Source organism: Chelmon rostratus, chromosome 6 (genome assembly GCF_017976325.1).
Source record: "Chelmon rostratus isolate fCheRos1 chromosome 6, fCheRos1.pri, whole genome shotgun sequence".
Lineage (NCBI taxonomy): Eukaryota > Metazoa > Chordata > Actinopteri > Chaetodontiformes > Chaetodontidae > Chelmon > Chelmon rostratus.
In genome coordinates, this window is record NC_055663.1 from 26,482,676 (window position 1) to 26,495,266 (window position 12,591).

General features: G+C 43.8%; 1 protein-coding gene across 1 annotated transcript in view; it reads left to right on the forward strand.

Annotated features, from left to right (window-relative positions):
- The first annotated feature begins 2,266 nt into the window (after window positions 1–2,266).
- Window positions 2,267–12,591, forward strand: part of kitlga (kit ligand a) — a 31,364-nt gene continuing 21,039 nt past the window's right edge. Inside the window, exon 1 of the mRNA XM_041939781.1 lies at window positions 2,267–2,535. Within this exon, the coding sequence (XP_041795715.1) occupies window positions 2,521–2,535 (15 nt within the window). The 5' untranslated portion in view covers window positions 2,267–2,520. The remainder of the gene's footprint in view (window positions 2,536–12,591) is intronic.

Genomic DNA, 12,591 nt, shown 5'->3' on the forward strand with positions numbered 1-12,591 from the left:
GTTTGGCTCTGTCTCAACCTCCTCACTGCCCCTATGATTGTGCCATTGAGCTCCACCCTGTTGATTCATACATGTATTATAATCTGTGTCATCGTTAAAGAGACCACTGAGAACTATATACTGTAAATACCTCACTGGCTGCTATCTTCCTCCCCGGGTACACAATCACTTTCTGTGTGTGCATCGGGATTCTCAGAACATTTCAGACCACATCTCCCATGTCCGCCATTTCCTCCAAAGGTTCCTGGAGAAAAAGCTCTTCGTGAAGGCAGAGAAGTGCTAGTTCTGTGAGCTTCTTCAGTTTCAGGGCAGGAGAGGACTGATCCAGAGAAGATCAGAGCGATGGCAGACCCGTAGACAACTTCAGCAGTTCTTTACTAACAGCCTAACTATTACCGTTGTTTCATGAGAAAATACAGTAAAGTTGCAGCCTTCCTTACCAGGTTCATGTCATGCATTCCGTTTTCTTGAGGCTGAACAAGGATTCTCTGAGTTGGAGAGTCTTCACCGTGGCCCCCTTCCTGGTTCAGCCTGAACCCTCTCACCAAATTCATTGTTGAAGTGGACACTTCTGACGTTGAGGCTGTTCTCTCCAAGCTCTGCAACACATTTGCACTCCCAGCTCATCGCATAAAGCCACTTAGTCACACCTCTCTGCGTTGGGTAGCCCTTTAGCATCATTTTCAGTGTGCAATGCTCCACTGTGCTACAGTTACTTATGTACATTAAGTTACATGTGTTAAGCTACTTCATGTAGAACAGAAATCAGCTTTGGTTTCACGCGGGACACGAACCACAGTCTCCTGGGTGAAAGTCTGTGCTCGACCGACCCAACCACCACCATGCGATGAGAAAAGATGCTAAAGTGCCATATGTGGCGAGATGGGAGTGAGAATGGTTTGCTCGAGAACTCCATCTTGACATGTGAGATCTCACAATGGAGAAATTCACTGATACAGAAGCTCTTCAGAACACATAAGGGGAGTGCAAACAGCAAATGGAGGTGCAAATAAGAACAATAAGGGTGCTAATAAGAACAATAGGAAAAACAAGAACAAGGTGCAAATAAGCAACAACGGAGCCAAAAGAAATGACAGCCTGTTCCCTGCAGTAGTGGATCTGGATGTTTATAATCAGATAAGAACAAATAAGAACAAACTAAGCAAAAAGTGTATAACTGTAAAAGTTAATTTTGCCCTGCAATCGTGGATTTGGATGTTTATAATTGGAGAAGAATAGAGGTTATTGCACATAATAGCTATACATTGGATTGTACAGTCTGACAGCGGTGGGAATGAATGACCTGCGGTAGCGCTCCCTCCTGCACTGAGGGTGTCTCAGTAGGCCACTGAAGGAGCTGCTCAGCTCCTCTATAGTCCGGATCTTATCAATAAATCTGCATTTAAACTGTCACAATCTTTGTCTGAGAGTCCAACATTAGTTGAACAATACAGAGACGGGTAAGCATATGCTTACTTGTGCCTGTCATTCAGTATTCAAAAACTCATATTCAAAGGAATGAAACTGGCGTGCTGTACAAACTGAATGGCACCAGGTCCATCGTATAAATATAAATATATATAATTTGTCCCTGCTTTTTGTTGTTGGTCACAATTGAGTGAATTTGTTCAGTCTAATGGGAAAATGCCCACGCTTCCATTAGATGCTGTGACACACACACACTGACTCATTGTGTTACTGAGTCACTCATTCACTAACTCACACACACACACACACACACACACACACACACACACAGAGGGGGATGGGGCGTAATTCACAGTACAAAGGTTTGTCATGATAAATCATTTTGTGAATTGCTGAACTGTAACTGTACGTTTTTGTATACATGATTTTAGATATGTTCTTGAAGCGAATATAAGAAGAACTAGAATAACTAGATCTGTATCCGAATGATGTTAAATACAGCATTAAACGACCAAAATGCATCTGCTTGTGTACTGTTCTGTGTTACACCATGAAAAAGCAACAGATTTTAATGTCAACGATGGCCTGGAGCTTAAGCTATGGGTGTTAATGGGTTGTATGCCTTGTAAAAGCAATTAGTAGAATGTATAAATTCACTGTTGAGCAACCACCAAAGCGAGGCTGTGAACCTGCCTCCTTGTTTGATCTGTTTATACTGGGTTTTGGAGTGAACCTCTCCACACTGCGCCTCGGCAGTGGGCGGCTCTTTGGCTGCTCTTTACGCATCATTATAAAGGCTTCTCCCTCCCTCTGCGCGCTGTCCCGCTCCGCCGCTGCGAGCACTCACTGCTTGGACCTGTGTTGTAGATAGATGGGCTAGATGCCACACGCCATTAGCCTACAGGCTGCAAAGGTTGAAACTTTGATTCCTCATTCGTCTTCTTGTTTTGGGGGCTTTTTTCTCCTTTGCTTGGATACTGCTGACTTAGGCGTTGGATATGTGCACACAGGATGATGACAACCCCTTTCCTCCCCGTAGAAGTAAAATAAAATAGGCTTTCGCACACACTGGATTTACTCCTGTCGTTCCATATGAAGAAGTCAAACGTAAGTGATTGATTTTGTTTGCTTTGTACTTGGGGAACACTTTGCGTCGCCGCCGCTCTCGAGAAGCCCAATCAAAGTCACTGCAGGGGCTTTTTAGATTTGGCACGTTGTCAAACAAATGACTCAAATGTCTGAATGTAGATTCATAAGGGGAAAAACTGTTTTGTGAGAATTAACTCAGAAGAACCAGCTGGATCCAAGCTGCTCGAAAGCGCTGCGCTGTCGCTTCATTTCCGAGCTTGTCGAGGTGGCAAGGTGTTAAACCTGGTGTCAGCCCGTTGCGCAGCGTTTTGCAACACACTCGACCTGCCCAGAGCTTCTCCAGCGCGTCCCACATCCGCGCCTTCCTTATTCCTAATGCGATCAAGAAGTTTATATTAACGGTGCCTGTCTGGCACTTCTGCGCGTCCGCTTCTGAGAACGGCTGGCACCTTGCGTCGCCTGTCACTTGTTCACCTTTTATTCTTGAAATGACTGCGCTTGTAGCCTGGGAGGAAGTAGCCTATGGGAAGCCAGACTTTCCACCTCTTTACCTGCAGAGCCGATGCCTTTACGCGGACCCGCCGTGCCGAAGCTCACCGCTTTATCGAGCGGAGAGCGCTTTTCTGACCATGCAAGCCGACTGATGTGTTGTTTGGTATGATCGCTGTAACTTACCCTACCTCCCGGAGAGACAGATAACGGACAAATTCAAGCGGTGTGACTCAGGATTAATGTGCGATCAGGGTGTCAGCCTGCGCTTCTCTGAGTAGATTCCTGTGGCTGTTCTCACTCGCTGTCTGTCAGCGGATCAGGCGGCCTCCAGGTGATCCATCAGCCTACTTTGCAGCGGGAGCAGCCGCTGTCCGTCTGTAAGAGCTGCTGTGCCAGCTTAGGCTCTGCGAGGCCAAGACCTGGCACCATGATCTATGGCCTCTGACGTGCCTGACCCCAAAAAATGTACAAATGTCCGACTAAAAGCTTCTATTAAGGCCACTCCTGATATTTACTTAGCAGAAAGAGAGGAAGAAGTGAAGCGCATGGCCGCATTTGAACGGCAGCTGTCATTTTTATCACTGTGGTGAACGTATAGATGAAATATTTGATACTCCCTTCAAAGGCCCACCAGCAGAGGACCACCTTAAGGCAGCCATTCAGCACAAACACCCTTTTAATTACCCTTTAAGACACTAAATTTCCATTTGGGGAGCTCTGCAAGATAAATATTGTGTTACATATAATTATGCCAGATAAGTGTGTGTGGGTTGTGTGCATGAGAAGGTGTGTAAACCAAATTTAGGAAGGTTTAACCTGCATTACATCCTCCAGGCTGTTCTACTGGACCTTTCGCATATCAGGGTTTTGACAACTCTCTGCCTCACTCTGCTCGGCAACTCTGTAGCTCCTTTTGATCACCGCATCAGATTAGAAGAAAATGGAAAGACATGACATTAATATTGCAATGACAGGTGTGTGGGGGTGTTTGTACGTGTGTGTGTGCGTGCATCTGGGAATGAAGGTCTTTGAAGTTTCCTGGAGGAAGGGTGGGCATTTCTGCATCCCTGCCATTGTTGATCACGTTCCCAACAGAGTCCTCTTTGCGCCTTTTTAATGAAGTTACACAGTAAGTTGCGGTGTGCTGTGTGCCTGGCTGCATTAACAGACACCTTTCATCTCTTATTCACGGTCCTTGCCGCAGCTCACGGCTCACATTTAGAAAATATGCAGAGAACGTTTCTTGAGTTTTACGTCAGCTGTCTGGAATTTGTCCTAAAATAAAAAAAAAAGCTTTCCTCAAGGATGCAGCGATCTATTTATTCCTCTTGTATCTCCGCAGGGACTGCGAGTAGGAAATAGGTCATTTAATGGGAATTAATGACGGTACCGTATTCGCTGGTTGCACTAAGCTGCATCAGTGCAGTGAAATGGCTTGGACCCACTCTGATGAAGGTGACTGTTCACTAGTGTTGTTAGACAAGCTATTGCACACGAGGCATATGCATGAGAGAAAGTGGGAGAGCATGCATAGACCTTCTCGCACTCACAGAACATTTAACACCAGTAGGGAGCGCTCTGATGCCTGCACAGTGCCGACAGACCAGCCATTCAGGTCTTTGGCCTGTTGGAGAGAACTTCTACATCTGCGGTGCCCCTCTGTCATCATATAACAGAGATGTGACAGTAATTTTGCATTTCTTACTGCTGGTCTCTGTGTCGACACGCAGCTCGCTGGTTGTTGAGGTGTTTTGCCCAGATTGCAAATTTCCATCTGAGTGTTTAAGCACCAGGGTGATTCAGATGCGCACATGCACTTTCCAGCCGGAGGAAATGACCTTTAACACGTGCTGTAAATCCACAGGCTCACCTCATCTTCACACAGTTTGTTTCTGCTTTATTGTTGTGACCTCTGACCTCTGACTTGCTGACTTGCCCCCCCCCAGTAAACCAGATTTTTTTTTTTTGATTGTCCAGGGAATATTTTGATTGCCCAGGGAATATTCATTGTTTCAGAATCTGAAAGATGCATGTAGGCGTAAACCCGAGGGCATGAAAAGAAAAGCCAGGCCGATCTGCATCAGTGGATCTCTGTCACATGTCCCGGGAGTCTTGCTAGAAGTAGGCGTTGTGGCAAAGGACTGGGTTGATGTGTCAGAATTGCACTCTGCAGCTGAATGTATCAGGCAAAAGGACATGCAACGAAGGCTTAAATCTGCTATGATTTGTTTTGATTTTATAACGAGATCACGTTGACAGCAGGAAAAGAAACACAAAGCGCGACATGAGAGCTGCCGTGTGGTGTCAGTTCACTCAGTGCAGAGCATGGACGGTGTTGCATAATTGAATACTGACTTCCTCTAAAGAGGATCTTCTCATTTAACAGCGCACAGTAAGACGTCGTTTGATCTACTTCGCATTCCCACATTTTAGTACTTGCTTTCGCGTCTGTGAACTCCGGCCCTCAGAGGTGATTTATGACACCTTCAGTGGAGCCAGTAAAAGTCGCCTGCAGTCACTGTCCTCCTCTCACTGTCAGCAGACTTCTCCTCAGCCAGCAGCGGTGATGAATGCTCGTTTGTCAATGCTGCGTATCACATAGACCCTCTGACTCATGTTTTAATCACAGCTCATGCCACATCCTCCCAGCGAGTTATTCACTTTGCGTTAAATGAGGTCCATCAGTGCCCCGATGTGAGTTTAGGGGTCTTTTTTGGATAAAATTAAAATGATGAATAGATGTCTCGGATATTATTTTCCACACTTTTCTCTGTGAATCATACGGACGTATAAAACCACTGTTAATCCTGAAGTTGTAGAAGTCCTGTGCGTTTGAATAATGCTCGTTCACAGGAAGACGAGGCAGCTCATCAGTTATGCTGTGGCTGTCTCTCAGGTGATCGACCCAGCAGAAGCCGTGTGGGGTTGAGGTTCAGTCACATTGATCTCCGGTTTCACGTTATTGGAAAAACTAAATTCATTCGGTGAAGCTGTGCGACTTGTTTTCATGCTTTCTGAGAATTCTGAATACTTGATCGGCTTTGAGCATGAATTGCACAACCGAACCTCTGAGCAGAGACGTTTTTATCAAGAAAGCTAAAAATGATCACAGGTCTTGTCTCTAATGAAGAAAGCAGCCAACAGCGATGTTTTAATGACAATGCCTTCACAGTTCAGCACTGGTATGGAAAACGTAATTCAGAGCCTCCCCATCCTTCGCACACGAGGCTGATGTTTGATTTTGTATACAGGACTCACTCCTCATTTGCAGCGTCCAGGCCTAAACAGCAGAAACTCAGTACTTAGGAGAAACTGAGCCTTTTCTTTATGGACACAGCATTGTGTAGAGCCACAGCCGGACAGCAGAGCGGGCACCTTCAAAAATAATTAGTTTGATACTGAATGACAATTTAAAGGCTGTAGATTGGTGCAGTGGGTGGTCTCTGGTTGCCACAGTGTTTCTTAGAGCTTAATATTTAATGCAAAATTCATTAAGAAATACGGCAAATCATTGAAAACACAGTCCACCAAACTCATAGTTTCCTAAAGTGAAAAGTGTCATAAATAGCTCGCGCAGTCGAAGTTTCTCCTTCTGGGTAAAAAAAAACCCAACTGGTTTTCAGAACCGTAAAGCACGCAGTCTCCATGAAAGCAACAAAGTTCCAGGATTTTCCTCTGTCACAGAGCCCAGGCCTCGTGTCTGAGCATTTGATGTCTTATTTCTGCTCCAACAAAACGTTCAGTGTCTTGTCCCAGAGCCAGAGAAAGGCCCGTCTGCAGCCATTAGACTGTGTGTCTAGTCTAACATTAGCTGTGCTTGAGGGGAGGCGTATCGTTGGATGAATGTGTTCATGTATGTAACTCGCTCTGCCGATACGCCTGTTTGGAACATCCTTGTTTTAGCTGCGGTTGATTTCTGTAATGTTTGGAAAGTAAAGCCACAAATCGAGTGTTTCTCTTTGTACAAGTGAGAGGGGGTTCAGAGGGTTCAGAATACATCCATAAAGCCATTCAGAGGACAGAAAGCTCACATGAGCAATCTGACGATTTGAAAACAATGTTTATTGATCTCTGAACCATTTACGCTACAGACGTTCAACCCGATGTGCAAGGTTGAATTGACCGGTTGGATCACTTCTAAGATTTAGAAGATGTGGATTCGGGCTTTCTCTGTGCAAAAGGCGCAGGAATTATTGCTGGAAATAGGTGTCACGCTGCGTGTCATTAGTGGGAAAATCACTGTAAAATGGACGGTTGCACACACAACCAGATGCTGCAGTATATATAATCAGCAACATCTCATTTTCTCTCCTCCTCCTATTCTCGTGTTGGTCTGATGGTCACTGTGGCCTCTGAGATGAAGGGAACATTTTCCACAATTTCAGAGATAAAATCATGAATTCCTCAGAAAATAATGGACGAATGACTAAATGATTAACAGTGTGTTTTATAACCACTGAAACCGACACAGTCTCTCCAAAATTCCTTGCTTTACTATGTATGTTATGCATCTCTTAGTTCACTTAAAAGGAATTGGATTGACTCACTGACACTCCAGCCACTCATGTTAGAAACCTGGCAACCGCTTCAGCAGGTGCATGAATTAGCTTCTTTAATAATAATAAACCACCCTCCTCTCTCTGTCCCATATGATCACTCTCGAGAATATATTGACAGCATCAAGCCACGTTTCAAGTGATTTCAACGTTAGCTTAAGGGCCCATTGGTCTCCTAATAATCTGCTGGATAAATTTCATGCCAGTCAAGCAAAGTCAAACAAGTCAGTTCTTGTCGGTCCCTCGAAAGTTGACATTTTGAGGATGTGAGGTTTTGCAGAGTAGCTGCAACATGTTTTCGGGGAGCTGTGGATGTAACCCTCACGCTCTTTGTGTTACCAGACATGATGAGTTAAACTGTCCTTTGGCCATGTGAGGCTGCAGTAGACTGTAATATAAACCGGATTTGTTGTGTTTATTTGGTTTTTCATCAGTTGTATAAAAGAGGTGTTTTCAGTAGATTTGCCTTCACATCTTCACAGAATAAGCTGATGACATGTGCAGCAAACTGTGAAGTGATTGGTGGATTACTCCACTTCCTCGGCAAAGAAACGTTCGTACGTGTGTATTCAGGCTCTTTTAAATGCCTCAGGTCTGTGTGATTGGCATGGAAATTCAAATAATTAACAGAAGAACAGATCGAGGTCACTTACTCATACAGGATATTTTTACAAGTGCAAATTCATCTTTAGCATTGAGCTTTCTGACTCAGAGGAACCGCTGCCGGAGGGCATTTACATGCCTTTGAGTTGTCTCGTGTTGGTAGAAAAGGCGCATCTGCTTTCTTGAAAACTGCCATTTCCACATGATCAGTTTTACCTCGAGCTACGATGAGAAGCCACAAAGGACAATTGATACTTTAGAGTCGGTTTGAGTCATCTCCGCTGTGCAATAAACATAGAGCCACATTGCTTTAAGCTTGACCTGATGTGCAGTCAACTAAACCTTTTTAAAAGCAATATTTGTCAGCTCTAGCATGACTGATCATGTGAACTTGACATGCCATTTCCTTAACAGTAGCAAGAAATGTTCTGAAACGAACACTGAATTCTAATGCGATGCAAAGTTTTGCTTGTGGGCAGCGCACGATGCTCTCAAAATAGCTTTTCAGTACATTACTTTTAGGGCAACAGAAGAAAAGAATTTAGCCTGTCGTAAAAGCATGCTGACGTTTAATGCTCAGCCAGTTTAAAACATTTCCATCTGTGCAATCCAGTCTGCGATCCAGCAATCTGAACGATGATAAGATTATTTGTTAAGAGGGTGGCACATTCCTTCCTTTATTCCCTTACCCCCATTTGGTTGCGTTCATTGCCAAAATAAAAAGTACAAGCACAAGTTGCCGATCAGCAGCTACTTGTGTAATTAAAAAAACAGCATTATAGATTAATTTGATTTGAATAGTTGGACCACAGTGAGCTACTTAACATGAGAGTAGCAGCCATTACCGGCCACAGTCATGCATATACAGGAATGAATCACAAAAATAAAACTTCACAAGTTATTATGGGCTTTTTTTCAAAGTTCAGTACCTTTTGATAGTTGAGGGGTAAGACGAGGTTGAGATTAAGCAGAGCGGCTGATGAGAGCTTGTGAAGGTAAAAACTCGGCAGGACATCAAGAAGGGAATCTGATCTTGCACAACTCAATTTCTGTAACTTCCTTGTTTCCCAGGCTAAAATCCCCTCACAGTGATTGTGAGGGGATTTCAGCCTACTTCAAGTTAGCGCGTCCTCTGAAGACGCAGCAGTTTGGGTAAATTATGGCTGCGTTCCCTCATAAGTTTCAGACAACTGAAAAACAGCGCATTTCACTGCGATAAAGCAATATTTCATCGAGTAATTTGACATAATGAGGGCCATAATTCTTCTAAATCACACATTGGGAACTCTAAGCCATTTCCCCGCCTCAAACAATAAATTTCAGGAGAAATTCCATCTCAGGAAACGCAGGATAGCAACGTTTCGCCGACCCAAGCTACACTTAATGGTTGGAATGGGAGTCTCGTGTATGTCCCTGAAAACAGCACCTCTGGATTGTTTTTCCCCTCTGTTCTCATTGTTTCCTTAGCTATATTTTTGTTTTTGTTTCCATCATTAAAACCTCTAATTCTTTCCAGATCACTGATCTGAAACTTTTATAGTTGATCAAAATGAAGCAATATTTGGTGGGCAGTAATCCATTCTTTAACACAACGGGTGTTCTCTCTGATTTCCATCAAAGCCATATTCTGGTCTCATTAGATATTTAAAAGGGATTTTTTCGTTTCCTGTTGTTCTCTACAATCTGCTTAATCACACACACCACAAAACAAACTGCTTTCATTTTAAATTAAACAAGCCATTTCTCTGTCGTTCAGAGGACCACACTGGACTACACTGCGACTGGGATCCTGCGGGTGGTGTTAGTGCTGCTGCGGTCAAAAAATAAACACCAGTCCTGGGATTCAAGAGATGACGTTGAAAAGAAGATCAAAGCACGTCATTTCAATGCCAAAGCAAAGCAAGGCAAGTCTGGCAATGATGGACAAGGACTTGTTAGTCGTGACTAATGAGCAAAAGTACTCACCTCCAGGCCGAGGCGACATACCTGCACCAACTGTGCCGTCGTCGTGCAGAATAGAACAAAACAAAATGAAATAACCTCGGCAAAACAGCACGTTTAGAATGAAATAAATAAGTATAATGTAGTTTTGCACTAGAACATAATTTCGATATGTTATTACTGACAAGTATGCCTCTGTTTATTGATACTACGCAGAACAATGTGTTTTCCCTGCAGGGCAGGAGAAGAACGGACGGTCAGAATGTTTGCAGGAGCAGGCGGTAATGATCAAAAATCCAGTGTAAGGGAGCTGGAGAGGGATTAAGAAAGCAATCCCATGTACATAAAATTGTCTGATTTATCCCAATTATTTCCATGCAGCGAGGTAGCTGTTGTTATATAAGGTTATTAATTTGGTGAAAAGACAGCAGTGGTATGGAATCAGTACTCAGCAGCCACAGTGTAGGTATGGGTTTTGGGTCAGGATAAAGCACTGGGAGAGGAAAACAAACAACAACAATGATGTCTGTATTTGCAGGTCGCTGTCAAGTTGAACTGTTGGAAATATTCCTCAGATCCCTTGGAACCAGCTAAATAGTGGTTGTGGCCTCGAGCCAAGTGTTGACAGACGCTTCCTTTGTTTGGACGCTTTCACTAATCAATTTCAAATTTCACAGATATGAAGTCGCTCAGACTGGGATATGTTTTTCCTAATACACAATAATCACTGTGTTCATTGTGCAACAGTCATTACCATCAACCACTTTGATTCCATATGACTCGGCTTGATTGCCTGCCTCTCGGTTACCTTGAAGTGTATTTGGTTACCGCAGCTGTAAGTGCACCTCGGCAGCGGCGGCAGACTGAATGTTCTCAGATGCTAATTTGATTTACACATGAAAGAAGCGAGCTCCTAGTCGCTTTAAATCTGGTGCATGTCTGGGCTTTATCAAGGCTTTGTTGTTTTAGCCTCTTTGTTGCGCTCTTTGATGGTTTTAAAAATACATTTCTCAAGTCATATTTTACATAATCGAGGTAATGTATTTGAACAGCCATGATAATGCTCGACTCGTTGCAAGATCAACGCAAACGTCTGGCAAGATAAGTTGTTTTATAGCCTTATCTTTATGGTTCTTATGGTGTTGGCTTTTTTTTATAAGGAGGCCTTTGCTGAGCGGTTTATAAAGTGAGATGTGAATGTTGACATGTGATGACTGACATGTTCTGTTGGCCTGAGACCTATTGATTCTTCACAGTGCATTGTGGGAGAGACGCACTACACAACAACACTCATTTTGGGAATGCTTAAATGTCCACAAAAACAGCAAAAACACGAAGAAGAAACGGGATCAAAGTGGCAAAAACAAACCTATGAACGAAGCATTCATTTGAAGGCCTTGGTCAACCCTTGCCTGGATCAACTCTAGAACATCTGGACAGCAACAGCAGCCTGGTATTTCCTTTGCACGGCCTTTATCATCTACCCTGTGTTAATCCTCGTTATGAAACAGGGGGACTAACATCACATGGCAAAACTCAAAAGAATGATCTAGACGAAAGATTAGGATAAAAAATCCGTCTCTATCCAAAACAAAACAGGCCGCATGTTGCTATGGTGGACTAATGTCGTGCAAGCTCCTGTGTTCTGCTTTTATGAGATTATGTGGTTAAGAGGGCCACGAGGCCGGCGGTCTGGAGAGTCTGTTCAGCTAATGATGCCTCGGATTCAAAGTGGCGGTGGAAAATGAGACGGGGGTAATCATCCTCGGCATCAATGCGATGAGGGTGAGCAGGCTTGCAGGCCTCGAGAGCCGTAATGCACCTGACAGCGACGGGCAAGAGGGCTTCAGTTTGCACCTGACTGTTCAACTCTTGCTTTGACATCAGCTGGTTCTGCTGTTGTGGGAATAAGAGGTGGTTTATTTGCCTCACTGAGGACACAGAGACAGCATCGTTTTCAGTGCTCCAGATATAAATGGGGGCCATTTTCATCATGGGAAATGATTTCACTCCCCGTCAGCGCTGCTGCTGTGACTTCAGTCCCATAAGGTCACTCAGAGTGTGTGGGGAGACATTCAAACCAGTGAGCTGAAGTCTCCTTTCTCACTGAAGCCTTGCTGTTTATTGATATGTTTGGCCCGGGCTGTGTGTTGGAAGTCCGTTAGCATTTTTGGAGCTTGTAGAAAGGAGGTCTGTTTGTTTTTGCATGGGCATTACTTAACCAGATATTTTCCCATCTGTTTCCCTGTTAAAGTAAGACTGCACACGATAAGATAGGGATTATTGCTCAATTGTGCTTTTCGGTTTTCTTAAAGCATGTTTGTTTCTTTGGACCGTATTACGGGGCATTACGGGAAGATTGTTCAACCTCAAGAAATACTTTTATTACACTTACAACGGTCTTTCAATGAAAAGCAAACTACATTGATATCTATGATAAGAGGTTCACTTTCACATACTGCAGGAACTAAGATAAAGTACT